Here is a 27992-nt window from a genome sequence, read left to right as displayed (position 1 = left end):
ACTCCCTCTTTGCAGTGGTCTTATACCTCATATTTTCAGTCATGTGAGCTACTGTAGGTTAGGCTGAGAGTTCTGGTAGCTGGCTCAAGGAAGCGAGCAAAATTAATGATAAGTGAGTTTAAAATGTGGAATTCTAAATACTCTGAATATTTTTAGAAGTCCACAACAGCTTATGCCATAATATATTTGTGTGTGTGTGTGTGTGTATACATTGTATCTGTTAGCATTTTTATAATTTGTTCGTTCATTCGTTAGCTTTTTGGTTTAGATGAAAATGATACATGTATCTGGTTTTTCTTTGTTAATTTTTTTTTTATATAAATCCCCCAAAAGCTATCAAAATTGGAAAATTATATTTCTGGGCTACTGTAAACTCTTGCACATCCCTTGCCCTCACTCCTTTCACCGAGGCACCTGGTCAACTCTCTGACTTAAAAGAGGTGATACACCTGCTCTACTTAACAAGGAATTGAATTCTTAGAGCATGGGGAATTAGTGAAGATCTGCCTTACCCACATGCAGTGTTTCAAATAGTTGAAGACGGTGGCGATCATTGGAAACGACTCCCCACGAACCACAGAATAGGGCAGGGTGACGTCCACAAAGAAAGGCTTAAAGATCGTCAGCCTCGCCGGCGGGGAAATACCCAACCCACTGCTTTGGGAGGTGCAGAACGTGCTGACTTTCCATTCAGTGATGGTGTCCGGAACTGTGAGAGCCACTGACTTCTCACCTGAAGGACTACAAGGAATGTGGGAAGTGAGGGCAGGAGATGGCAGTTTGCCTTGCAAAAGGGAGGTCCCCCCCGCCCCGGGCCCAACAGAGATCATGCAGTTCAAAAGTGCATGCCCAAGTTTGGTTAATACCGTATTGGCCCGAATATAAGCTGCACCCGAATATAAGCTGCACCTTTAAAATTGGAGGGGGGGGGGAGAAGAAAAAGAAAAAAACCACCCCAATATAAGTAGCTCCATTCCTCGCTGCTCCTGGCTGCATACTGGGGGGGGGGGGGAGCCACGCTGCATTGCCCGTGGCCTTTCCCCTTCCTCACTTTCTCTCTCTCCCTTCCCGGTCTTGGGGAAGAGGATGGGGGGACTATGCGTGGGGCGCCGCCATTTTGCTGCGCTCCTGGCACAGTTTGCCCTGTGCTCCTGGCTGCATACCATAAGGTCACAAATATAAGCCGTACTTGAACTTTTCAAGGTTGGAATTTGGGGGAAAAGTGAGGCTTATATTCCGGCCAATACGGTATGTATTTATCTGTTTGTTTGCTTGCTTTTTACTGTTGATATGTTTGGGGAATAGTGTAAGACATGTCAACTTATTTGCAATATTGTTTGCATAATTGAAACAAACGAAAACATGATTGTCCATAGGAAAAACTGAAATTGCTTCTTCCATGCTGAGGCCTCCTTATTTCACCACTCTGGAGGGTTGAAGAAAAGCAGCTGGGCACGTGGTCAAAGTCCATGTAATTTGGCCCTTAGATGAACACGACCAGAGATTGCAAAGGACATTTTGATGCTTGAGGCAAATAATGGCACCTGTCATTCAGGAAGGTCAAATATAATGATAAATTGAATAAATGACAATGCACTTCCTTTTTGGGTTATCCCAAAACCTGCCACCTTGTAATGTACCACCTCCTTTTACCTGGTAGGGCTGGCCTTGACAAATTATGGGTAACCTCACAGGTGGGAGGTGGACACTGATATGGTGGCAACCCCTGTCTACCCCAGGTATACCTATTTGGAAGTACCAGCTGTATTGACTTTTTGGTTCCAGGCAAATACGTTTTTCTTTGCACTGAATGTTAAGTTGCCCGTTTATCAGCTTCCATCTTACTGAAGGGCAGTCTAAAATCGTTGCCAAACTTGATGTGTTTGCATGAATGGCTTTTGTAGCAAGGTCAGGAACCTGGCGTGGGAGGACAGAGTGGGTGGGAGTGGATGATTTAACCCTTTACCCCCTCCCTCTCCAGCTATTTGAATGAAATGTTCCCATTCACAACAACTGAATGCAAATAGCAGGGGCAGAGAGGCTGGTCTGGATCCTGGGCTGCAGCAGAACCCCAATCTGGATCAAGCCCCTTGCAAAAGTTCCCTTAGCTGCATTTGGTAATAGGGGAAGGGAAGGGTAAAACCTCCCCATGCATTGCAGTCCCAATAAAAGCAGAGTCCCTCCATAAAGGTAAAAGTAAAGGTACCCCTGCCCGTACGGGCCAGTCTTGACAGACTCTGGGGTTGTGCGCCCATCTCACTCAAGAGGCCGGGGGCCAGCGCTGTCCGGAGACACTTCCGGGTCACGTGGCCAGCGTGACATCGCTGCTCTGGCGAGCCAGAGCCGCACACGGAAACGCCGTTTACCTTCCCGCTGGGAAGCGGTCCCTATTTATCTACTTGCACCCGGAGGTGCTTTCGAACTGCTAGGTTGGCAGGCGCTGGGACCGAGCAGTGGGAGCGCACCCCGCCGCAGGGATTCGAACCGCCGACCTTTCGATCGGCAAGTCCTAGGCGCTGAGGCTTTAACCCACAGCGCCAACTGCGTCAGAGTCCCTCCATGCTTTCTATTAAATAAACAAGCAAACCAAAAACCTCAAATGTGGTTGGCAGCTACACATTTAGCATCATATAAGGACAAGCTGCAAGAAGGATGAGTGTCACCTTCATATTTTCTCCTTCCTTCCTGATATGTACCACGAGCAGTGCTTTTTTTCTGGGGAGACGCAGGGGTACGCATACCCCTAAACATTCTGTGCATCTTTGTGCTTTTGTCCATTTACTGTATTTATTTTCCCCGATTTGAACTAGAAAATGGTGATTTTCTTGAGTCAAAATGAGAGTATCCCTAAACATTTTTTTAGAAAGAAAAGCAATGACCATGAGCATGTACCATGGAATAGGAATCCCAGTATTGCGGGAGATATTTGGCTGCCGTATTTATTTCACTTAAAACTGGGAGAAATGTACCGTATTTTTCGCTCTATAAGACACACCTTTCCCCTCCTAAAAAGTAAGGGGAAATGTGTGTGCGTCTTGTCTTATGGAGCGAATGCTGGCTGCGCAGCTATCCCAGAAGCACACCGATCCCTCTTGCTCTTCTGGCTTCAGGGTTAGCCACGCAAAGCCTCTTGAGCACAGTGGGAGCGCTCCTGCCTCTTTGCTCAAGAGGCTTTGCGTTGCTTTCTTGTTTCTTGTTTTCCTCCTCTAAAAACTAGGTGCGTCTTATGGCTGGGTGCGTCTTATAGAGCGGAAAATATGGTAATTTGAATGCAAGATCTGGGAGAAGCCCATCTCAGGAACATGGGCATAGCCAGGATTTTTGTTGTAGGGGGCAGGTCTTTGGGGGGGGGGGGGCAGAACCTCAGTTTGCTATGTATTTTATTGATTTTAATTGATGGGGGTGGAGCTTGTTGGGATACTGCCGGGGAGACGGGGGCATCAGGCACGCCCCCAGCTGGCTCCAGCCACCGGCCGGCAGCCGGTCTCCCTTGGAACAGCATCAATCAGTGATACGAGCCTCAGATATGTTTAGAGACCCGTGCACGCTCTATTAGCAGAGTGTGTAAATCTTCTCACAGCAGAAGAGGCGGATAGAGAAATGTGTAAGCGTAATGTATAGTGGTACCTCGGTTTAAGTACTTAATTCGTTCCGGAGGTCCATTCTTAACCTGAAACTGTTCTTAACCTGACGCACTACTTTAACTAATGGGGCCTCCAGCTGCCACCGAGCCGCCGGAGCACGATTTCTGTTCTCATCCTGAAGCAAAGTTCTTAACCTGAAGTACTATTTCTGGGTTAGCGGAGTCTGTAACCTGAAGCGTATGTAACCTGCGGTACCACTGTATACATTTACATATGAATAGAAGCGTATGTAACCTGAAGCGTATGTAACCTGCGGTACCACTGTATACATTTACATATGAACAGAAGCGTATGTAACCTGAAGCGTATGTAACCCGAGGTACCACTGTACAGCATTTTATTCAGCATAGTTCAGGAACAGAGGAAAACATGTCTGCTTCCCTTCGTCTCCAGCAAAACAGCAGTACCACAAAAGCAATATACAAACGGAAGATCCCAGCAAGATCTGTGCTGGAAGTAAACAGGCATGTGACACACAGCAGTCATGCCTGTACCCTTTTAAGGTGGAACGGAACTATATCCTAACAGAGCTGCCCCTCCCTGCCCCCCAGGCTATGCCCATGCTCAGGAATTAATCAAAACTTACTCAACATTATACAGCTTCCAGATCCAGGTCTCAGGGAAGTTCTGACGGACTTGAGCATCAACGTCTGCGTCCGACGACCAAGGACGGGATTCAGATGCGAGGGCTGGTCTACTCCCTGACTGCAAACCTCCTCCAGTCAACCCTGCTCCAACAAAACAGAAATGCTTAGACTTCTGCCTTGAAAGAGTGGGGCAAAAGATGTGTGTGGCTAAGCCCTGTGTCAAACCACCTTCAACATGGTAAGCACAGATACATACACCAATAATCTGGAATTGGAAACCTCCTTACTTGAAGCGACCATGCCATAGGGAGAGTAGTGGTGCCTGCATGTTGCTGGCTTCTTAATTTTGTTGTTTGACAAGACTTTCAGCCCCATAACCTGTCAGTGGTGAGAGAGACCAAGGGAAGGAATCGCATTAGTTGCGCAGGTCAATGGTGCCAGCTTTTTTTATACCTTCTTCCATCTATCCATACAGCAGGCATGTCTTCCTTTCCTCCCTCCTTCTCCCATTCTCTAGGGTTAGAGACACACACAATTTATTAAAGGGATATGAAATGAAAAATGGGTTGTTTCCAAAAGGGAGTTTGCTGGGCAACCTCAACAGCTGGCGTGCGCCATTTTCGCACAGGTTCATCATCAAAATGCCAGCCTGGTTTTTTTAAAATTTAATCTGGATCTGGGAATCCCTGAATGCTGTTCAGTGCCTCTTCTACACTACCTCCCCTATTCCAGTTGAAAAATAATAATAAAGTGCCTAATAAAGGGCACTTACTTTGAGGAAACTGAAGAAGTCTACTCCACCATCATCAAACCAGGGTCTCCAGCTGTAGCGCTTGCTTCGTGCCAGGGGCATAGGGTCACCGATTGGTCCTGGTCCATCGCAGTGATCGTACTCAGTGACTTGATAAGGATACCCTCCTAGGAAGTAGAACCTGTCATACACCTGCAAAGGAACACATGGCGTGTAAAGCAAAAGGATGTGAATTAAGTTGCTGAGGGTAGATTTGAAAGGATCTATATCTGACGATTCTAAGCCATCAGAGAATAAATCACAAGTTCTCATATATTTCCCAAAACTTACAACTGAATAACCAAATTCAAGTTCCAAAGTTACACCACGTAGATCTGGAGATGAGAAAGGAGAAGGAGTAGATCTCCAAACTCCTAGCAGTGGTAATGATGAAGGGGTCGAAGGACAATGGGCTGAGGAAATGCCAAATTCTGAATGTGATGAGGATACTGATGCATTTTCAAAACTGAATATCAGGCGCTGTCGGGGACTGGGCAGAGGAGGAATGGTGGAGACCACCTCCCCATCTTGACCCTTCCAGGGAGGAAGAAGAGGAAGACAGTACAGATTTACAATAGTGGTTTGCAGGAGCTCACAACTCAGAGGCAGATGAGGGGGAAAGTTGGGAAATAACGGGAGAGGAGGAGGAGGAGGAGGAGGAGGAGGAGGAGGAGGAGGAGGAGGCAGAATCAGAGGGGCTGCTGGCTGACACATTGTCACTAGAAAGCATTCTAGACCCTCCAACTCCCAGAACCCAGCGAGCCTTAAAAGTAGGATAGCAAAGAGCTCAAAGACAGAGGACATGTAGCAGCACCTGTAGAAGTGATGAATGAGGAAGTGGGAGATATGAGGGGTGGAGATTCACTTGGGACAAGGCCATTATGCAAGAGGCTGGGTTCTATAGGCTCTCTCTGTAAAGATTGAAATAAAAAAGGATGACAAGAAACTTTTCCTTGTCTTTATACTTTCCTGGGCCAGCCAGCCGGGAGCCGCTGACAGCATCCCAACAGGCACTAGTAACGGCATTCCACTAGTAAGATTGCCCTACACTGCAAGGACAATGCAGCCTCATGAATCCTCTGATTGCGAAGAAATTCAGCAAATGCTCAGTTATGGAGAAAGGCTGCCCAAGAAGAAATTGATGCACTACATCAAAATAATACACGGACACTTATTTTCCGGCCATCTACAGGGGGAAAAGCAAGTGGGTGCAAGTGGGTTTTTTTTTCCAAATTAAGCAAGAGAATGCACTAGCAAGTGATATGTTATTGCCCAGAAAAGGACTTTGGGGAGAAAGACCACCATGGCTAGGAAAATGCTCTTGGAAAACTTGAGAAAATTTCTCAAGAACGCTTTTCTCTGTGCTCCTCTCATCTGAACCTGATGCACAAATGGCCAGGAACTGGGGTGGAAAATTCAGCAGCTGTTTTCTTAAGGAGTTTATTCTCTCATCCTGTGAACAGTTCACCCTTTTATTATGAATGGCAATTATGTTAGTGTGTCTCTCTGTGTGTAATGCGAGTACATGTACAGTGCATAAGTGCCCAACCCTGCCCATCATATCTCAATTTCATTCACTCTCTCTCTGCCTTACGGTTGTGTTGGTGAAGTCTCTGTCATTCCTGAGGAGCAAGACACTTTGGTCCACAGCCCGAATGGCACACAGTGACCCAGGTGTTGCCTTCAGTTCAAGGTCGATGCTTGTTCCGGGAAGCTCCTGCTGCTGAGATAACCCCAGGCTGACCTGCAGAAGTGAATGCTGAGAATCAGAAGTGCCAAAACAAAGCAGGGGGCATAAAACCATAGACAAGTATTTACCAAGCAGACAATCCTATTTTAGGATGGGCAACCCAGAAAACATCTGTCTGACTCAGTTGTGGCACCGGTGCATGAAACTTTCTCTGACCTTTAAACGTTGTGTTAAATATATGTATTTAATCTGTATATTATTTACATTGTATGAGAGTTTAATTTCTTTTTCACAATTATCCTGTATATCCTTTTAGCTCTGTGTGTTTTATCTGTGTTGTTTTAATTTGTGTAAGCCACCGAGAGTTCCAGTCTGGAAAAAAGGCATATATAAATAAAGAAGAAGAAGATATAACAGATTAAGACTGGATAGACTATTTTTACTGTTTACTCACATGAGAAAATGCACCTCAGGGAAAGTGAACCTCACATGAGATCTCCCTGCCCCCAATAAGCTCCCTTTAATAACTCTTAATTTTCTACAGTGCTACTATAGGTTTGCCATATTCCCAAAAGTGAAAATCCGGACAAAATTTTTGAGCTTTTTGGGGGGAACATCTCTCCTCCCCTCATTAAGTTTTTAGGCTTTTTTAATTTTTAAAGCTTTTATATTTTTAATCACCCTACTTGCCATTTGTCCAAGATATCCCAGACATTTTGCCAATTTGGCAAAAATCCACCCGGACGCCATTTTCAGAACCCGATTCCCAGATGTGTCTGGGAAAATCCGGACGTATGGTGCCCCAGCTACTTCCTTCCTCGCTTGTGTGTGTGTGTATTAGTCCCAAATCATATTTCTTTCAATTATGATGGTAGCTCCAAACACCATTCATTGCTCTTCCACTGTATGAGACATGGGGAATTGCAACTGACTTTCCACACAGCTGGAGGTACTATACTTTGTGAGTCTGCACATCCTGCTATGTTCTGTCCGCACCAGTGGATGTGACACACATGCGTGGGTGGGAGAGGGGACGATATAAATCATCTGACCTGAGCACCACTTTTTAAAAACCTTACCCTTCCCTGCCTTAAAAAAAATTAAAATCGAACCTTTTTTATGTATGCTACAGCAGCAGCAAGAATACTCATTGCAAAGTATTGGAAGACACAAGATTTACCCACCAAGGAAGAATGGCAGATGAAGGTAATGGACTATATGGAACTGGCAGAAATGACTGGCAGAATCCGAGACCAGGGAGAAGAATCGGTAGAAGAAGGTTGGAAGAAATTTAAAGACTATCTACAGAAACATTGTAAAATTAAGGAATGTTAGAAGGATGCTGGAATGAAGTTATGTGGTTTTAGAAGTAATGTTATAAAGGAGTATGTAAAAATGGGTTGTCAACAGGTGAGAATGTAAAGGTACAATATATTAAGATAAATGACTAAGATAAAAACAAAGATGGAAAGGATTTGCTGAATTAACTAATTGAACTAGAATACAAAAAAGGGAGGTGTGAGGAGGTCAAGGAAACAAGTAAATGAAAGATAAGTTATGGAAAAACTGATTTGTTTTTAAATGTTTTTATTTTTCAGTTTTTTGTAATTTTTTGTTTTATTATCTTTTTCTTACCTTTGTAACTTTTTGAAATTTTAATAAATATTACTTTAAAATTTTTTTAAAAAATTAAAATCAAGTTACCATGTGCTTCAAGGTGTACTTGCGAAGGGGTACCTTGGATCTCCCCCTCCCCCATTTTCGGGGTACGTGATTGGTGCATGAGAGCCACTTTCCTGTGGCGATCACACAGGGTCCCCGGACATTTCACTGTCTATTGATCCCTGTGCCACCACTTGATTTCTCGCTGCCACCACCCAGGCCCTACCTGGTACAATACTGAGTCCAGTCAGGGTTAAATTGGAACATAAACTTCTGTTTATTTATTGCAGTTTAACAAGTGTGTGGTTTCAAAAATGGTATCAGTCAATTACTTTCATGGGGTGCCTATCCAGACCTATAACTTTCCTGCTCTCACTCAATAAACCACCTCTCAGATATTTACTTGTCTTCCTAGCTCCTAACTGTTCCTGACTCAGCTTATTTCGCTACACTAACTCAACCTCCCCACAGACTCTATCCCAATTCACTCCCACTCCAACCAACCACCCAACTCCCAACAAACTCCCTCCTTCGCCCCTTCCAGAGCTGGTTTTATAATCCCTCTGACTCCACCCCCCTGGGTTCTGATTGGGTAACCTGTTTAACTATTTCACATCCAGCACTCTCATATGTTAACGTCACACCCACGTATTCCAGTTATTTCCCCCCAGTCATGTCTGATGACATTCAGTTCTGCTGCTTGCCATCCACACCAGTAAGTAGGTCTTGATGGAATGTACCTGGGCTGTGGCTTTTGTCGCTTCCCAGAAAGGAAAGCAGGAAACTGTAATGTCATAGGACACTCAGATCAGCTCTGCTATCAAAGAAGGGATTAAAAAACAGAGCTACCCTTTGTTTTTCATTTAAAAAAATAATCCAGAGGTCTTGCACAAGAGCGCAAAAGTGATAAAGAGGACTTGTGCAAAACCTCAATATCAAGGGTGTGTGTGTGTGTGCCAGATGTATGGGCTGGGATTACAGCCTCTCAGATAATCTCTCATGTTTACGGTTTGCAGATCTTGAGAGAAAATCTCCTCTGAATCAGGTACATGAATACAGGAAGCTGCCTTATAGTAAGTTACACCACTGGATCTATCTGGTTCAGCACTGACTGGCAGTGGGCCTCCTGAGTTTTAAGGTAGTAGTCTCTACTGACCTTAACTGGAGTTTCCGGGAACTGAACCTTGGACATATTTAGTCCTTTGAGGCAACCAATGGGAATAGCTCCCCCCCCTCCTTTTGTACTGGAGGCCACTGGAAACAAAATGGCTCCTTTGTGCTCAGGTGAGGAGCAACTGGAAGTAGGGGTGTGGTTTTAGAGGCTAACCACCAAAATGTCACCACACGTGTGATAAACTCTCCACCCAAAATAAACACTAGCAAGCTTTCCCATCAGTAGTGACTAACAGATGCATAGGCTGTGGTGGAATCTAGACACACATAAAAAACGCTGTGAAAATGCTTTTTTTTTAAAAAAAAAAAAGTTTTGAAAAATATATTGAATTCGCCATAGCTCACCATCGCCATCTAGTGTCACATTTGTATAATGCACTTTTCAACACACTTAAAACGTTTCATTTGCAGCTGTACAGCCGATTCCTATGTTTACGTATTGGGTTTTCCTAGGCCTGGTTCAAGCCATTTTACTGCCCGAGGAAGCAAATTGTGTCCCAAGTCAAGAAGATACATAGTACTTCCCACAAGCACCTCTTCCCCTTCCCTGGCAGTAAAAAGACAGTAACAATATCTTAAATAACTAACAGCTTGCTGCCCTTTGCGTCAAGAGCCTCAACTCTGTTTCTGACTTTCCATACATCAGAGATATTGGACTTGGGGGAAAAGGGGGCGGGGATATTTTCTATGGTCTAAAACAGTGTTCCCCAACCTTGGGCCTCCAGCTGTTTTTGGACTACAACTCCCATCATCCTTGACCACTGGTCTTGCTAGCGAGGGATGATGGGAATTGTAGTCCAAAAACAGCTGGAGGCCCAAGGTTGGGGAACACTAGTCTAAAATACACAAGCAGTCAGGGGAAACTCTCAAGGTCAACAAACTGATGATGACATCGTGTGGCTGTCCCATAAAAAGTGAGTGATAATTCCAGAGTAAACACCTCATCTGCCAAACATCTGCTAGGCTAGACGGAATGATTTCTGCTGTCTCTCTGATTCTGAATGCACTCAAGCATTTAACACTAATGCTCTCTTTCTTGCCAGTACTCTGTTGCTAGGAACCATGGCCTTGCAGCTCACCTGGTTTTTGAAGCACATGGACACTTCAAAGCTGACTTTGTCTGCAATGGCGCCTCCATCGTGGAAGAGAGAATAAACGACCAAGGATGGTTGTGGTGCAAAGTCGGAGGTGAAGGGCAATGAAATGGAGAAGGATCCTTGCAGACCTGAAAGAGGGGAGGAAGGTTTCTGAGTGGAGAATTCAGTCATCAGTATGACTCCTTAATCCACATCAAACCCCAGACTTCTCCTCCTTCACTCTTTTTTCTCTCCACTTACATTCCCAGGTATTGTCCCTATAACACTGTAGTCTAGCGGGGACACCATCTAAAAAGCCAAACTCTGCCAAAAAGTCACAGAAATCCACCAAACTCCATTACAAACGCTCCCTTCAAACCTCCCCCCCTTTCTCTCTTTAAAATTTTATTTAGTTTAATAAAATAAAATAAATTTATTTAACATAAAAAGAGAATTCTGAAAAGTCTCCTGAACTTCCCTCCACCCCTTTGTGGGTCCTTATATTAACATTTCCCTCCTGCATCTTGTCTATTTATCCAAATTTTAAACATCTCCATTATACCTGAAATTCAACATTAAACTACAAGTATTATTTCAATCCTACAAATAATAATTTTAATTGTTTACACTGGTTTTTAAGGTAAATTATATATTTTCCCCATTCCTTATTAAAATTTTGGTCTTCCAAACCTCCTTTCTGAAACTCCAACTCTCCACAGGCTTCAAAGGTTGGTGCAAAGACTAGTGGAATTGCAGCCGCAAAGGTTCCTGGGATTGCTAGCCATTTCCCCCACTCTTTTCACACAATTTTTGAAGTTTTCCCATTATTTTCAGGCCATTCCCCCTCCCTTAGCTCCTTTTTACAGTTTAAATTGATTTATTCAACTATTTCCCAGTGCCACGTGTATACCCAGTTGTGAGCGAGTCAAACATGCAGAAGTGGGGAGGGATTTGACAGATGACTTACTTCGACCATCGCTACCCACATTCTTTTGTCCATGCATAAGGATTTTCCCCTTTCCTGTCACCTGGGGAAGGAAGAGGCATATACAGGATGAAAACATCCAGAAAGGTACACTCTTAAGAGCAGGTGGCAGATGTTTTGATGCCATAGACATTAGGGCACTAGTGTGGAAGGAATGAAGACAGGAGTGCCTGGCGTGCTCTGGTCCATGGAGTCACGAAGAGTCGGACACGTCTTAATGACTAAACAACAACAACAACGTGGAAGCAATAGAGGAAAGGACCTAAACGGCCTCGGCCCAGTATACCTGAAGAAGCGTCTCCACCCCCATCGTTCAGCCCGGACACTGAGGTCCAGCTCTGAGGGCCTTCTGGCGGTTCCCTCCCTGTGAGAAGTGAGGTTACAGGGAACCAGGCAGAGGGCCTTCTTGGTGGTGGCACCCGCCCTGTGGAACACCCTCCCATCAGATGTCAAGGAAACAAACAACTATCTGACTTTTAGAAAACATCTGTAGGCAGCCCTGTTTAGGGGAGCTTTTAATGTTTGATGCTTTATCTTTTTTTAAAAAATATTCTGTTGGGAGCCGCCCAGAGTGGCTGGGGAAACCCATCAGATGGGCAGGGGATGAATGAATGAATGAATACAACAACAACAACAACAACAATTATATAACATTTAGGAAACTTCTGAAGGCAGCCCTGTATAGGGAAACTTTTTAAGGTTTAATGTTTTACTATGTTTTTATAAGGGACGCAGGTGGCACTGTGGGTTAAACCACAGAGCCTAGGACTTGCCGATCAGAAGGTGGGCGGTTCGAATCCCTGCGACGGGGTGAGCTCCCGTTGCTCGGTCCCTGCTCCTGCCAACCTAGCAGTTTGAAAGCACGTCAAAGTGCAAGTAGATAAATAGGTACCGATCCGGCGGGAAGCTAAACGGCGTTTCCGTGCACTGCTCTGGTTCGCCAAAAGCGGCTTAGTCATGCTGGTCACATGACCTGGAAGCTGTACGCCGGCTTCCTCGGCCAATAAAGTGAGATGAGCACCGCAACCCCCGAGTCGGTCACGACTGGACCTAATGGTCAGGGGTCCCTTTACCTTTACCTTATGTTTTTATATATTCTGGAATCCCCCCAGAGTGGCTGGGGCAACCCAGTCAGATCGGTAGGGTTCAAATAAATTATTATTATTATTATTATTATTATTATTATTATTATTCTCCTGGAAAACACTACAAGAATTGAACCAGGAAAGGTGAAAACTGAAGTCCTGTCCTCTCTCTTTGGCCAGCTAGTTTTGGGTTGTTGCTTTTTTGTCTTGCCAACCCTGGCACCTTCTGTCCTCAGCCAGGATGCTCACATAATAAGAGAAGGTGATTCCTTTCGCTTTGCCTTCTTCGCCTAGATCACTATCCTTAATGCTGTAATCCACTTGAATCTCCTGCTCCTGATTGCAAGGCAGCACTCCTGGCACCCGCCGGACTTTCACAGAGCTCTTTGCCGTGGTGTAGTAAGGCTGTAGATAGAGGAAAGCGTTCTGGTGGTACTGATTGATTTTCCCCGGTTCATACACTGGATCCTCCAGATGGAGTCTCCCCTGGGAAAGAGATAAAGTTGCAGCCTTTAGTCAAACAACCAGTTAAAGTGACTGATCAAAAAAACTTTGACTACCAACAAAAAAACTCAGAAATCAGGAGACATGTGGAATCTTTAATTTTCATCTTAAAAATATTAAAAGTCCTAAAAGAGGCATTATCCTTCGCTCTCATATTGATGGAATGCTTCTTCTCAAACTATACATAACATTGATGGCATGAATATTATTATTATTATTATTATTATTATTATTATTATTATTATTATTATTATATTTATACCCCACCCTCCCCAGCCAAGACCGGGCTCAGGGCGGCTAACACCAGGTATAAAAACAATTGATTAAAATACAACTTAAAAACAAGATTAAAGTACAACATTGAAATACAGCCTCATTTCAGTAGAAACTCAAATCAAAAACAATCACATTGTGTGTGAAAAAATAAATTCTAGGTTTCCCTTCCCTATTATTATCAGGAGCACAGCACATGGGGAGGGGAGATTTAAGTGCTTCCCTCCCCATCCATTATCTCTGAATCCCCACCCCACCCCACACATTGGTGCCAATTGAAAAGCCCCAAACGATACAGTAATTGTGCTGGGGGGTTGAATGGGGAGGGAAGGTTTAAACCTCCCCTCTCCATATGCTGCGATTGTGACAACAATCTGAGGTAAGGGGGTGTTGCTGGTCTTCAATTTACAAAAAATAAAAATAAAATCACAACTTTATTGCTAACCATTTGGCATGTCAAGTTAAGACCTAAGATTAGGAGAGTGTATGTTGCACCAAGCCGCACTAAAGCCAAATTCAGTATGCATTTCTTTCTTCAAAATTATTTTTCTATTCATATGTAAATGTATACAGGGTTATTTAATTGATTGATTGATTCAGGCGACAGCCGTAATTAGATGCTTGCGTCCACTGCTATTTTTCTAGTGAAAGAGGTGCCGGAACTCACTATGAACACCTCCCTCATTCTCTTTGAATGGGGAGCCCACCTGAGAGGGGCTGGAACGGAGTTCCTATGTGTTCAGGCTGAAAAAAGCCCTGCTTGTGTCTATTAAATTAGCAGCTGTCTTGACTCAAGATATGTTTGATGCAACACTGCCATCTGCTGGGAAGTGGGGAGAAGCAGAACTGATCCTGTATGAAAGAGGATACAGCCACTATCACACTTCAGGTATTGTATTGATCCATGTTGCACAGAGTGCTCCTTCACAGTCTGTCTACCATCTGCTTCTTCTTCCATAAAGCACCACAAGAGTGGCTTACAGGAAATTTAAGCCTCATGTATAAAGACGATCGAAGGGACGCGGGTGGCGCTGTGGGTAAAACCTCAGTGCCTAGGACTTGCCGATCACATGGTCGGCGGTTCGAATCCCCACGGCGGGGTGAGCTCCCGTCTTTCGGTCCCAGCTCCTGCCCACCTAGCAGTTTGAAAGCACCCCTAAGTGCAAGTAGATAAATAGGTACCGCTTTATAGCGGGAAGGTAAACAGCGTTTCCATGTGCTGCGCTGGTGGTGGCTCGCCAGAGCAGCTTCGTCACGCTGGCTATGTGACCCAGAAGTGTCTCTGGACAGCGCTGGCCCCCGGCCTCTTAAGTGAGATGGGCACACAACCCTAGAGTCAGACACGACTGGCCCGTATGGGCAGGGGTACCTTTTATAAAGACGATCAGCTCCTGTTCCTAGCTTCTCCTCCTTTCCCACCCAGTTCTTAGCAATTCCCTTCCTGCATCTGATCCCCTGCTATGATATCCAGAGTGGACTCTGCTCCACCTGCCATGCTTGTCTCATGTTTGGCTGCTGAGGACTTGTGCCTTATTCTGCTTCCTTAAAGGTAAAGGGACCCCTGACCATTAGGTCCAGTCGCGGACGACTCTGGGGTTGCGGTGCTCATCTCGCTTTACTGGTCGAGGGAGCCAGCGTACAGCTTCTGGGTCATGTGGCCAGCATGACAAAGCTGCTTCTGGCAAACGAGAGCAGCGCACGCTGGAGCGGTACCTATTTATCTACTTGCAATTTGACGTGCTTTCGAACTGCTAGGTTGGCAGGAGCAAGGACCAAGCAATGGGAGCTCACCCCGTCACAGGGATTCGAACCTTCTGATCAGCAGGTGGATTATATGGCCAACAGGTGGATCACAATCTAAAAAACGCTCAGCAACTTTGGTCAATCCAGTGGGTAGATCACCACCAGTTTTTTTTATAGTGGGAGTAGATCACAGTCTTTTGGAAGTTGGACAAGCCTGGTTTATAGAATGTTAATGAAAGTTTGATATCATTGCTTATTCTGTATGTTAAACCATACACATTCTGATTTGGGGGAGGGGTGGTCTATAGCAGAAAAGTGGCATAGAAATAATTTTTGCCACCCTAAACTGCATTGCATTAATTATCCTCCAGATGTACTTTGTTCTCTCACTTTACGATAAGTGTTGTAGTCTAGGAGCTAGAGCAAATTCCAAGCATGGCTTTTCCATTCAAGATTTCTCATGGAAACAAGGAAGCATGAGAGAATGTTTTTGAAGTCTGGTTCTGAAACCATGCCTTTGCTTCTTGCTATGTGGTGTACAGAGAATGCAGAGCAGTATCCTCACCTCCAGAGAGACCCCTTTTCCATTCCACGCTTCTGTGTCTAAAGAAAACTCAGCTATGCCATTGCTGTCAGTAGTGAGCAGCATGTTGCTCTGGTTGTTATTTAAATTAATTATTAAGAAGACATCATGGTTCTTCATGATGGAGCCGTCTCTTTGCAAGGCTTTGAGCTGTGAGGAGAAAGAGGAAGAGAGTTGAAATTTACTTACATCAGTGAAATTATCCACAGTTACTTCTCAGCTGCCTCATGACATCTGTCATAGTCTTCAAGAAACATTTAGAAAACAAGTCCTCTTTTAGAGGGTTTAGGTGATAGATCAGATGCAAAAGAAAGAGGACTTTCAGAGCAAAGAGAATCTTCCCAAAATGGGGGAGAAGATGGGTTTTCTCTCCAATATATAAAATTGTAATGATGTTGTCACACTGCAGTTTGCTTGGCCACAGACAGGTGTTTTTGCAAAGTCTAGTGTGGTGAGCTGCTGAGCTGCTAGGAGGGTGGGTGGCACAGGTGTGGCAAGAAGAGATGAGAGATGATAGAGATGCAGACCCAGGTAACAGATAGGTAGCCGTGTTGGTTTGCCATAGTCAAAACAAAAAAAAGCTCATACCAAGCTCATACCAAGAACTAACTTAGTTGGTCTTTAAGGTGCTACTGGAAGGATTATTATTTTTTTGTTTAGACCCAGGTAAGATGAAGAGGAGGGAACTGGAGGTTGGAGACGCAGGCAGGGATGTGACCCAGGACCAGGTGAGAGGCAGGTGAGATGTAAAGGGAGAGGTGTGAGAGGTTGGCAAGGTATAAAAGGATGGCTGATTTCACCAGATGTAAAGGGAGGGCAAGGAGGTTTGGCAGGCGAGTGTTTGTTTGAAATCATGTGGTCAATTGAGCTCATTTGTAATATTGCACCAAAGAGTACTAGGAAGTTCTTGAAAATTATAGGAATTACCTTTCCCCTGAAGGGATAACCTTGATGGTAGTAATCATCTGTCTCCACAAAGTTCATAGATCCAGCTTGATCAGACATATAGAATTGACGAGCAACATTTGCTTGTACACCTGTAAAGAAAAACCCCACAGAAAACCCTGCCTAGCAGTGTCGGATATTTTTGCAACGTATAACACAGCATGCATACATCGTCGGGGGGGTGGGGTGAGCTCCAATATTAACCAGAATACTCTGCAATCCTAACTGATACAGACCAGAACTAGTCAATGATGGTGGATTATTCAACCATAGGTAGTAGAGACCTTAGAGTAGTGGCACTCAGTAGATGCCAACGTATGGTTATTTAAAAAGGTTGGTTCCAAGCATTCTGTTGTGCAACCAAGAAACAGAAACTAAGACATGGCTTTGCAGATGACGGGGAGAAAGAACACTACTTGACAATAGCCCTATTCAGGCATAAGTTCTCTGTGTTGAATCTTCATGAGGGTGGGGGAAGGGAGAGAGCAGGGACAAGCTTGATAACTCCACCCCCAGTTGCCATTTCCTGCTCCATGGATTGGAGGGCAACCATTTGCCCGGCGAGGAGCCTGTTCTACACAAGGAGGCTCACTGTGCAACATAGCAGGACCTTTTCAACGCATAAGACAAATGCCCAAGTTGGGCCAGCAACTCATTGTTGGCACCCTATTGTCTCAATCGTCAGGGGTGAAGTAAACCGCGGCATTAGCAGTACCAAAGTGACATCTCTGGGGCAGTGTGTATGGAGGTCCTGGGCTGCCCAGACAACAAGACTGCCCTCTCAGCCTTGCTGTTGTGGTGCAAAAGTGTAATAAGAAAGTTTAAGGTCTTATATATATATATATAATAAATGTTCATAAATGTACCAACCAAGCACATACATAGATCAGCACAGGAAACCATTTTGACTCCCAAACTGACCAAATGTTTTCTCTGCAAGGACGGAGGGGGTGAGGGAGCCTTCCCATTGTCTCAGGAATTGGGAAATCACCATCTCAAAGGAATGGCCAGACTACCGGGAAAGGCAATCAGATAAGCTGACAGACAGGAAAAACAACAGCATTCAAATTTCTGTTGTAGACCACCTTTTCTGCGATGTAGGTATGGTGTTTGTGGGGGGTGGTCTTGAGCTCCAGGGCAGGGAATTTAAAATGTCTATATAAGGGCAGGCACACCTGGGTTCTGGGTCCTCCTCCTTTCCTGCGTGTGAGGGGAGGACCCTGTTGCAACAGATCAATAAAGATCAGGCTTACTAGCTGCTTTGCTTCTCAATATTCTCTGGTTGGCCTGTTATTTTCTCCTACCAATAGGAAACCCACATAGGGACTCTATATGGGCTCTTGGATACCCCATAAGGGAAAAAGGGCAGATTTTGTTTACAACCAAAGGAAATCAGAGCAATATGTTTGGCAGCAGCTTGGCTGCAGGAGTTGCCAGAAGGAGGAGGACAAGGTACCATCTGACTGCCTTAGGGACTCCACTCCAGATTTGTGTGGCGTTTACTCCTTAGCCTTTTCTTCTCCTGAAGTTGAGTGGTGTACATGGCCCTGTGGCCTCTCCTCCACAGATAATCATGCCTTCCTTTAATTGCGTTCTCTCTCTCTTTTGGGTGAGGGCGTTCCCCAAATTGCAAGCAGATTTGAAAGGAGACATTTCCTTTGCTCAGTCTCTCACCTGCACTCCAACACACACACCCCTCGCTCCTCATATCCCTGCAAGCACCAGAGCTTACCTGTTCCAACTTCTTCCAAGGACGCCTCCACGTCTATGCTGTGGCTGTATTCGTAGCTCGAAGGTCTGAACTGTGACAATTCCACGGTAGCAGAGAAGCAGCCAGTCCTGTCAGTCTGAAATAAACAGTCAGTGAAGGTAGCTAAGATGCCAATCATTGGCTTCGGGGAAAAACACAAATTCATGGAGCCTTCCTCCTACTCCTCAGAAGGTTGTTACAGATTTGGGGTACTAGAGTCTATTAGTGAATAGTAGAAATTAATGAACGTCAGAATCTAGCTAATAATTGGAGTACTGAAGAGAAAATTTCAGGCCAGTGGAAAAATACAGGCTAAGCTTCCTTTCCAAGCCAGGGCCTCACCTGGGATGGCACATTTAAGATTTTTGGAAGCATCAGGTTATTCCTGAGCCCCTTCATTTCCACTGTCCTCCAGCCCTAGAGCTTTTTCTCTCCCAGTCATACCACCAACCATAGCTGTCAACTTACAGATTTGAAAATAAGGGATCAGCAGCCAAAATAAGGGATTTTAGACAACCAGCAGCCAAATGAAGCCTCAAGCAGTGGTTCCCATAGTGCAGCAACCCAGCAAAGGGGATGCAGCAAGGAAAACCACGGTCACCTCTCTGCTGGGAAGCGCTGAGCAAAGGCGAGTCCCTAGGCAACGCGGCCGATTTGATCGGCACAAAGCATGCAAGCTCCACTCCCCAGTCATTCTTAGACTCCTTATTGGGTGAGCAACGCAGCCAAGCAACACAGTTGGAGCCTCCCTCCTCCCTGGCCAGCAGGGAGGGAAGGAGAGGAGCTGCTTCCTTTGAAACCTGGGAAATTTAAGGGACATCATCAATAAGGGACAGCAGCGGGACACGGCGCTGAGATAAGGGACTTTCCCACCAAATAAGGGACAGTTGACAGCTATGCCACCAACCCCTCTTGATCACCATTACCTGCCCTTTGAAATCCTGGCAGATGTCAGTAGGCGCTGGAGCTGTTGTATCTGGCGACCTCCAGAAATAACGGTAAGCTTTCTGGCACAAGGATATTTGCATTAAACCCCGGACAGGCTTGCCATATGTGTACCTAGAAAGGGGGAGGCGGAGAGTAGAGATAAATCCATCCATTACTCTTTATTTTCCTTTTTCTATGTGCTGCACACAAGCTTAGAGCTGCCAGCTTTTCTTTGGCAGGTCTCCTATGTCTTTGATAGCATCAAGATGGAAAATTAAGATGAGAAACTTTCCCTATTGCTTTATATTAATCCAAGGGAAACCTTCCCTGGTTAAATTTTGTACTTGTCATGCAAATGCTAAAGGTACACGAGTACCTTTTCGGAGGAGGTGTGTGCTGATAATCTGATTCCTGCCCCGTTATGCCACTCACACAGACTTCAACTATGCCGTGACACTCCTTGAATTTCCACAGACAGTGTTTTAATTGATACTTCTTCATTTAGCCTGAAAACCACCCACTATTTTGCTTTCAGCTAAAAATAACATTCTTAGTTATTTATAAACCTTATTCCAAAGGAATCAAACTTTCGATTTTTGTAGTTAATTGTATTCACCGCTTAGATCCATCTTAGCTCCTTTGTCTACATCCATGGTATTAATGCATTAATGCTTAGGCTCAGATTGTAGATATGTGTAAATAAAACCATATATCCTGAAAACACCACAGTCTCCACTGAGCTTCATTCCAGGGAAACTGGACCCTGGAAAGCACTGGAACCCCCTGGAGTTGCTCCTGGCTCAGAGACTGGGGAGCATGTGCAACTATCAGATTTGCACAAAACTGGGAAACTGCAAGAGTGTGTGCTAGGAATTTACAATTGCATGACTGTGTGGTTTTGTGCACTTCCTGGGAATTTAAAAAACAAAACAAGGTGCATGTGCAGCTTGCATGCCCTATTGGCATTTAGACAACATAACAAAATCAACAAACCAAAAGATAGGGGCAAACACAAAAGGGAATGAACGGGAAAGACCAAAATTGCTCCTCATATATAAGTTCAAATACTTGCAGGTGTGGACTACTCCAGTCTCATTCCAACAGAGAAAAAGTAGATAAACAGCTAAATAATGCTCAAATGAGGTCATGAGCTCTGCCCTGCCCTCCCAAATAAAGTGATGAGTGCTCTGATATGTATACCTGCCACAGACTTTTAGAGGAAAGTTGCTGTCTGCTGAATAGATGATAGCAGGCTCCACCACCACCACTTCAAATTTGCGAATCACTGGAGAAGAAGAAAGAGAAGAGACTGTTACATGGTACACCATGAATCAGCTTGAAGAGAAGGTGTGTTGGCATTTGGCATGTTTTAAAGTGGGTTGATTCAAACTGTTGCCTTTCCTTTTTACTTACAAGAAGAAGAAGGAGGAGGAGGAGAAGGAGAAGGAGAAGGAGAAGGAGAAGGAGAAGGAGGAGGAGGAGGAGGAGGAGGAGGAGGAGGAGGAGGAGTAGGAGTTTGGATTTGATATCCTGCTTTATCACTACCCTAAGGAGTCTCAAAGCAGCTAACAATCTCCTTTTCCCTTCCTCCCCCACGACAAACACTCTGTGAGGTGAGTGAGGCTGCAAGAAGTGTGATTGGCCCAAGGTCACCCAGCAGCTGCATGTGGAGGAGCGGAGATGCGAACCCGGTTCCCCAGATTACGAGACTATCGCTCTTAACCACTACACCACACTGGCTCTACTAAGCACTACAAACTTTGATATAGAGGCAGTTAACAGGTTTACATGCATTCTTTTCCAAACTGACAATTTCTAATAAGAAGAGTCTGGATGACTTCACCTGGGAGGTTTTTATGATGCTGTTATGGAGGCTGCGTTACAGAGGTAGAAAGGACTCTGCAAAACAGAACTTCTTCATCCTGCACGATGCACCATATGGCATCAACAGAGTCTGAACTAGAACCATGGCATAACATGTACCAGATGTGCCCAGTGGAACATTACCACCTTTAAACAGGCTTTGTTCACCAGGTATCAGGCAGGTAGGCTCCCAAATCAGTGGGTAGCGTTTTGAGGCAGATGTTGTCCCCAATATCTGTTGATAGAAACTGAATTCTAACTAGTGATGAATGGAAGAGACAATGCTTCTCCAAAACTCATTTCATACCATATTCAAGCACTTCAAAGCTTAAGAAAGCCTTCCCATGATCCACAATGATTCTGTAGACCCCCAGCATTGGTTCAGCAGCCAACTGGTAGGACAGTTGCACAACCCCGTTGTCTGGTTGCACATTATTCCATTGTGCAATTCGGTTGCCTGCAGGATCCTGCAATCACATTTTTATAAAAAATAAAACACATGAATTATTGCAGCACATACCTGCAGAAGGGCTAGGAAGGATCTCTGAAAGGGTGGAAGTTCTGCAACCTCCTCAGTCTTCTCCCCTGCCCTCCACCCCACATTGGTGTGTGTGTTTCAAATTACATCTGAAGAAGATCCCTGGGAAACGTGAGGGTACTCACCTGCAACTCCACCAGCTGATGCTAAAGAAGAAAACAAAAGGCAATCCCTTTAGTCTCCAGCAGGAGTAATGCGTCCAACTACAATTCCCATCCTGCAACTCATCAAGTTAGGGGAGGGGGTGGAAAATCTGTGGCCCTACAGATGTTGGTGGAATGCATTTCCTACCATTCCTGACCATTGGTTGTGCTGGCCGGAGCTGACAGGAATTGGAGTCCAAGAACATTGGGAGAGCTGCAGCTTGCTCACTCCTGTAGATGCAAAGGATGAGCAAGTACCTTTAACTGTAGATAATGGATTTTTTTTTCTTGTAAACGCGTTTTGCTAGGCAGGCAGAGGGGAGGAAAGGCATATTCTTGCTCCTCCGCTTCTAATATCTGCAGTAAAATGGCACCCCAGCCTCTACACTCTGGGATTTTATGCCCTGTGGGTCAATGAATCCTAGCCATTCAGAAACTTCCTGAAAATCCCATACTATTGCCATAGCTACAATGTCATGTCAAGCAACTGAAGATTCCCTATTTAGCTTCCCCAAAGCTGCCAGGTGTTCAGAAAACTGAGTGCAGAAGATCTGTTGAACTTTGTTGGGGCTTTTTATTTGTTTTTATTTTTTTTACCTGTTCTGAGTGCAGACAAACCATTTCTCCACGGATTCTACATCTGGTGCGTGGGAAATAAAATAAAATAAAAGCCGTTTGGGAGGTTGGTTCAACCTTCCTCTCATTCCTATCACTTAGGAGCACATTGTCAGCTTGTGTTTCTAGTGATTACCAAAAAAACCTACAATCTTGCTGTTTTTGGAACCGGGCCAGAAAGAAAGTTTGCAAGAAAGAGCTGGGCTCTCTCTTTCGCCAAAATAAAAGCTCTGAAAAATCCCCCAAATCTTGTGGACTGGGAACTCCTAAATGCACCATCGATCACTACATGCAAGCGCAAGCTGCTCTCAGAGCAGACTTCCTTTAACAAAAGCGGCTGTCAAGAGTTTTGTTACGCACAGATTTGTTGCACTCATCACTAAATGCTTTTGTACTCGGGTGAGGAGAAATATAAACGGTGGAGGAGAAGTGCTCAGCCCAGGTCATTCCCACCTCGTCTTGCTTATTCCTCCCCGCACCCCCCCTCCGTACCCTGTTCACATTTCTCACCTCAGTAGCCAACGGCATAAATCCTTCATCCAGGGTGATGATTCGAAATTGCACTGCAACAGAACAAATGCACAAATGACCCTCTTAAAGTGCAGATCTTACGAGAGGGTCTCGTTCCCCACAACAGTGCAGTGCTGGAGCCCAAGGTGTCTCTCCCAGCCTGCCATCTGCCAGCCGAGATTGTTCTCATCTTTGTTCAGCTCCTCCAAGTCTCTTGTTAAGGCCCCAAACTCTTCTAAGGACATCACGCTCAATTAACCCGACAACCTGCCAAATCACCTGTCTCTGTCCCTCAGTGGTACTATGTTGGCCATTCTTGGCCTTCTTAGTAGTGGCGCCTGACCTGTGGAACGCCCTCCCATCAGATGTCAAGGAAATAAACAACTATCTGACTTTTAGAAGACATCTGAAGGCAGCCCTGTTTAGGGAAGGTTTTAATGTTTGATGTCTTACTATGTTTTAATGTATTAAATGGGCTGGGGTAACCCAGGAATTCCTCTGCAGCTTGTATTTTCCCTTCATAATCAAAATCCTACCATTTATTGATTTCTACATTTCTCTAATAGGAACGTGGGTGGCGCTGTGGGTTAAACCACAAAGCCTACGACTTGCTGATCAGAAGGTTGGCTGTTTGAATCCCAGCAACAAGGTGAGCTCCCGTTGCTCGGTCCCTGCTCCTGCCAACCTAGCAGTTCGAAAGCACCTCAAAGTGCAAGTAGATAAATAGGTACCACTCCAGCGGGAAGGTAAACGGCATTTCCATGCACTGCTCTGGTTCGCCAGAAGCGGCTTAGTCATGCTGGCCACATGACCCGGAAGCTGTATGTCGGCTCCCTTGGACAATAGATCAAGATGAGTACCCCAGAGTCGGTCATGACTGGACCTAATGGTCAGGGGTCGCTTTACCTTTACAATTCACTAATAGAGTCTGTTGCCTCATATCTGTAACATGCTCTAATGGAGAGATATATAAGCACGTGCATTAGGATTACGCACAGCTCTGTAGTAACCAGTGGTGTCATGGCCCCAAAATGAAGGAGGGCTGGTATGCCCTCTTTTACTATCACATTACCATCAAAAGTGCCTGCCACTAGCCTGGCTTACATATTAAGAGCCAGCCCACCAGCCCTAGGGACTCTTTTCTCCTTACCCAGTTGTCCTGGAGAATAGATGGGCTTGTCCATCTGCAGAAAAGTGCCACTTTCCGCTTTCTGAATAAGAACCTGCTTCTGCTCATCTATCTTCCCCTGGGCATCAGACAGTCGGATGGCAGCAACTTCCTCCAAGCCATCTGCAGGGGGTGGTACCTGGTTTACACAAGTCACTTAGCGTTAACAGGATTCCCCAATCCAGGAAGGATTAAATGCATGCATTTGAAAGGAAAGGGTGAATGAAAGAGCAGGAAAATGGAGAGAATGGGGCATTGGTGGAGGGCAGTGACGCACACAGGTCAAACCCCCTACAGATGTTTCCTATTGTCCTGGACTTCTAATAAAGGACAGCATGACGGAGAGACCATATTGGGAAGAGAATAGGCAGGATCCAGTAATCTGAACACTGGACCTCCATGTGGGAGCATGATTTAACTATTGCATGTTCCATCCCTGAATGGAACTCAAAGCAGCATCTATGGGGTTGTTGCAGTTTAGCCTTGTCAAGTAGGCTGAGAGGGAGGGAGATTGACCCACAACCACCCAATGTATTTCATGGATGAGCAGAGTTGTGAACCGGACACATCTACAGCCAAAAGCAACACCCTTAACACCAAACCACAATGACTTCCCCAATGGACAGGGCTTCAGCCATCACAAAGGCATTTCTGTGTATGATTTTTAAAGTACAATTGCAGTGTTTTGTGTGGTAGACAAAGCACACCATGCTTTAAAGGGCTACTGTGCCTTTAATTTAAAACTTGTTTCATTCATTCTCAGTGTGTGGTGATGTGCACCTTCTGTGCCAACTTCCACATCCCTGCTGAAAACTTTTCTATTCCACCAGGCTTATGCAGGCAATTAAGAATACATTCTTCCACAATGGCTAATTGATGTCTCTTTTTAACCTCTCAAGGGTTTTATGTTTTCATTCCTGTATAAACCACTTTGATATATATTTTTACGACACAGAGGAATAAAGATATTTTTTAATAAATAAACAAGATTTATATACCACCCAATAACAAAAGTTGTCTGGCTGATCTGCTGGTTCTGCTTATTTTGTTGGTTTGTGTTGAACCTTGTGTCACTGGATGTGGAAAAGAAAGAGTGAACCCTTTTGAAGGGACACTCTTTCAGCAGCAAGGACTCATTCACTCTGTGGCAGGAACACCCCACAATAAAATAAAATAAAATAAAATAAAATAAAATAAAATAAAATAAAGCCTACTCCTAGCATCTCTTCAGGCAAGCGCAGACTGTAGTGATAGGAGACTACAGTCTATAGAATGGGGTACAATTCAAATACAGTGGTACCTCAGGTTACATACGTTTCAGGTTACAGATGCTTCAGGTTACAGACTTCGCTAACCCAGAAATAGTACCTCAGGTTAAGAACTTTGCTTCAGGATGAGAACAGAAATCATGTGGCTGCGGCACGACAGCAGCAGGAGGCCCCATTAGCTAAAGTGGTGCTTCAGGTTAAGAACAGTTTCAGGTTAAAAACAGACCTCTGGAACGATTTAAGTACTTAACCTGAGGTACCACTGTAATTACAGGAGGAAGGTGCCACTTCTTCCTTTCCTCAGGTTAGTGTTTCCACTACTCTCGGTCAAACTGACAACTTTTTTCCTGGCCTCTTAGACGTTTGACTACAAAAATTATAAAAACGTTCCTGAGCATTCTTGTGCATTCCATGACATCACACCAGCTCAGCCAATCAGTGTCAGAGGTGATGCAGCATGCTATAGATCTAAGATCACCATTCTGCACAAGCACAGTTGATGCTTCTGATTTATACTCTGTACTTTATTATTATTTTTCATGCATCCAGACCAGATTTACTGCTGATATACATCACTCACTGTGAAAGTCAGGCACTTCAGCTGTTTCTCATGCCATCTGAATCCATCCAGCAGAACGTGGGTCTTGTTCTTAATCTCCAAAGTGATGTTGAGCACTACAGGTGTTTCCACATCACCCAGGTCCATGCACAACTTATCACTGGATGGGTAGTTCAGACGGGCTGGAAGAACCAGCATGTATTCCCTGAATGCAGAAGATGAGAGGGAGAGAGACGAGAACAAGAACACACCTTTCTTTAGGGAGTGAGATTATTTGCAGGCAATTAGTCCAGTTATTTGCACTCTAAAGGGCATTCCTGCCTGAAATCCAACACTCTGCCTTGGTGTACGGCAGCTTCCTATTTTCCTATGGTGATTTTGCACATGCTGATTATTGTTTATTGTATTTTAATTTTTAATTTTATTTTAATTTAACTCAACCTTTACAGGCATACAGAGAAAACAGGAATATGTGGGTCAAAACATAACCTTGGCATCTGTTCACAGATAAAGCTATACAGGCATAGTAAGGTTAAAAAGTAGTGGGTCCAAATGTTTGATCCCCATGCTGAAAGAGAGGTTAAATTCTTCTGACTCCTGCAGGGTTTATTGAATTTCTGTGGGCATGATAGAATGGAGAAAGTAGCAGAATATCTGAGCAACGGCATGAAACTAGAGCATCACAAGACTTGAGTGGTACTCAGTATAATTTATGAGTCACCCTGGAAGGATTTATATTCTGAAAGGCAGGATAATTAATAATTGTAAGTGTAACCACAACAACAAACAGAACAGCAACAGCACCTGTACTTTCCTAGTTGCAAGACTCTCCAGATGAACAGATTTTGTGCAGCAGAGTTGCGGAAGAACCGGTGCCTGTCCAAGGCTCTAGAGGAGAGCTGCTATGAGAGTAGCCAATGCTTGTCTTGGACCAACAGTCTGATGCTATAAAGCAGCTCCATGTGTTCAAATGAAGTGGAAAATGAACAAAGCTGTCCCTTCATTAGAATTCTGCTTAGGAAACTACATTTACTGCTTTTGTCTCAGGGGTCCATCTGATTGGGCTCATCCACACTCCTGCTTGTGCTGTGCCTAGTAAGCACAGGTCCAATTCGTTTCCCAGGGAAAACCAGCTCTTTAGTGATCAATCAGAACAAATAGCAATCCAGGAAAATGTGAATTGCTGTTTGCTCTGATTGAGCACTAAAGAGCAGTTTCCCCCGCGGGACAAGAGGAAGTGTGGAAAAGCCCAAAGAGTCTCCGGCATTATGCCTACTTGCTACATCACTGTTCTCCAGCCTTGGGAGTATTCTTCAGTGTTGGGTCTCCGCATGTTGTTGAGTTACAACTCCCTTCATCCCTGACCACTGGCTAAGCTGATTGGGGATAATGAGAGTTGTAGTCCAACAACATCTAGGGACCCAAGGTTGAAAAACATGGTGCAGCTACATGATTGGACAACACATAACGGACAACCCACCTCTTTTGATAATCTCCAATACAACTTTTGACTTCCCTCAGAAAGTCTTCTGATGTTTCACTCAAATGGGGACCTCCAAATTTGCCTCCAAATGTTTCAACAGCTGAAAATTGGTAGCAACGCTACTTTTCTTGGTCATAAAAGTCCACTTTGAGCTTCCTCTCAGAAGACTGTAAGTTGCTCCAGGAAAGACAGCAACTATTACCTAGCATTCCCTTTGGGTTAACCTCACTCCTTCACTCTCCCTTGCAGGCAGGTGCCTCCTTCAGCCCTTCTGTCTTTCCTTTCTTTCCATCTGTTCTTTTCCCTAGTGATACATTCACCCTAATAGCCCCCTCCCCCCACTCAATATACTCCTTCATGGCCCTCACAACTCTGAATTCATAAGGACCAGCTTTTCCCTCCCAGTCATGTCCTCTATAATTCTGTTT

The 27992-nt window shown here is 44.7% G+C and overlaps 1 protein-coding gene across 4 annotated transcripts in view; it reads right to left on the bottom strand.

Annotated features, from left to right (window-relative positions):
* A2ML1 (alpha-2-macroglobulin like 1) overlaps positions 1 to 27992 on the bottom strand; it is a 60545-nt gene that overhangs the window by 24389 nt on the left and 8164 nt on the right. For 3 of the 4 annotated variants that reach the window (XM_083718350.1, XM_083718349.1, XM_083718351.1), the window contains exons 2-19: positions 26103 to 26286; positions 24237 to 24393; positions 23087 to 23139; positions 21944 to 21964; positions 21588 to 21747; positions 20618 to 20702; positions 19417 to 19549; positions 18473 to 18587; positions 16723 to 16832; positions 15778 to 15945; positions 12942 to 13178; positions 11590 to 11650; positions 10626 to 10771; positions 6616 to 6765; positions 5004 to 5174; positions 4519 to 4609; positions 4231 to 4372; positions 513 to 741 (exon numbers count right to left, since the gene is read on the bottom strand). In XM_083718350.1, the coding sequence (XP_083574476.1) occupies positions 513 to 741; positions 4231 to 4372; positions 4519 to 4609; positions 5004 to 5174; positions 6616 to 6765; positions 10626 to 10771; positions 11590 to 11650; positions 12942 to 13178; positions 15778 to 15945; positions 16723 to 16832; positions 18473 to 18587; positions 19417 to 19549; positions 20618 to 20702; positions 21588 to 21747; positions 21944 to 21964; positions 23087 to 23139; positions 24237 to 24393; positions 26103 to 26279 (2406 nt within the window). In that variant the 5' untranslated portion in view covers positions 26280 to 26286. Of the gene's footprint in view, positions 1 to 512; positions 742 to 4230; positions 4373 to 4518; positions 4610 to 5003; positions 5175 to 6615; positions 6766 to 10625; positions 10772 to 11589; positions 11651 to 12941; positions 13179 to 15777; positions 15946 to 16722; positions 16833 to 18472; positions 18588 to 19416; positions 19550 to 20617; positions 20703 to 21587; positions 21748 to 21943; positions 21965 to 23086; positions 23140 to 23539; positions 23604 to 24236; positions 24394 to 26102; positions 26287 to 27992 lie in introns of those variants that run through there. The other variant, XM_083718352.1, reaches the window with a different exon arrangement.

Source organism: Podarcis gaigeae (genome assembly GCF_964106915.1).
Source record: "Podarcis gaigeae genome assembly, chromosome: 17".
Classification (NCBI taxonomy): domain Eukaryota; kingdom Metazoa; phylum Chordata; class Lepidosauria; order Squamata; family Lacertidae; genus Podarcis; species Podarcis gaigeae.
Note: the sequence above shows the minus strand (reverse complement) of the source record. Positions and strands in the feature narration are given on the sequence as shown.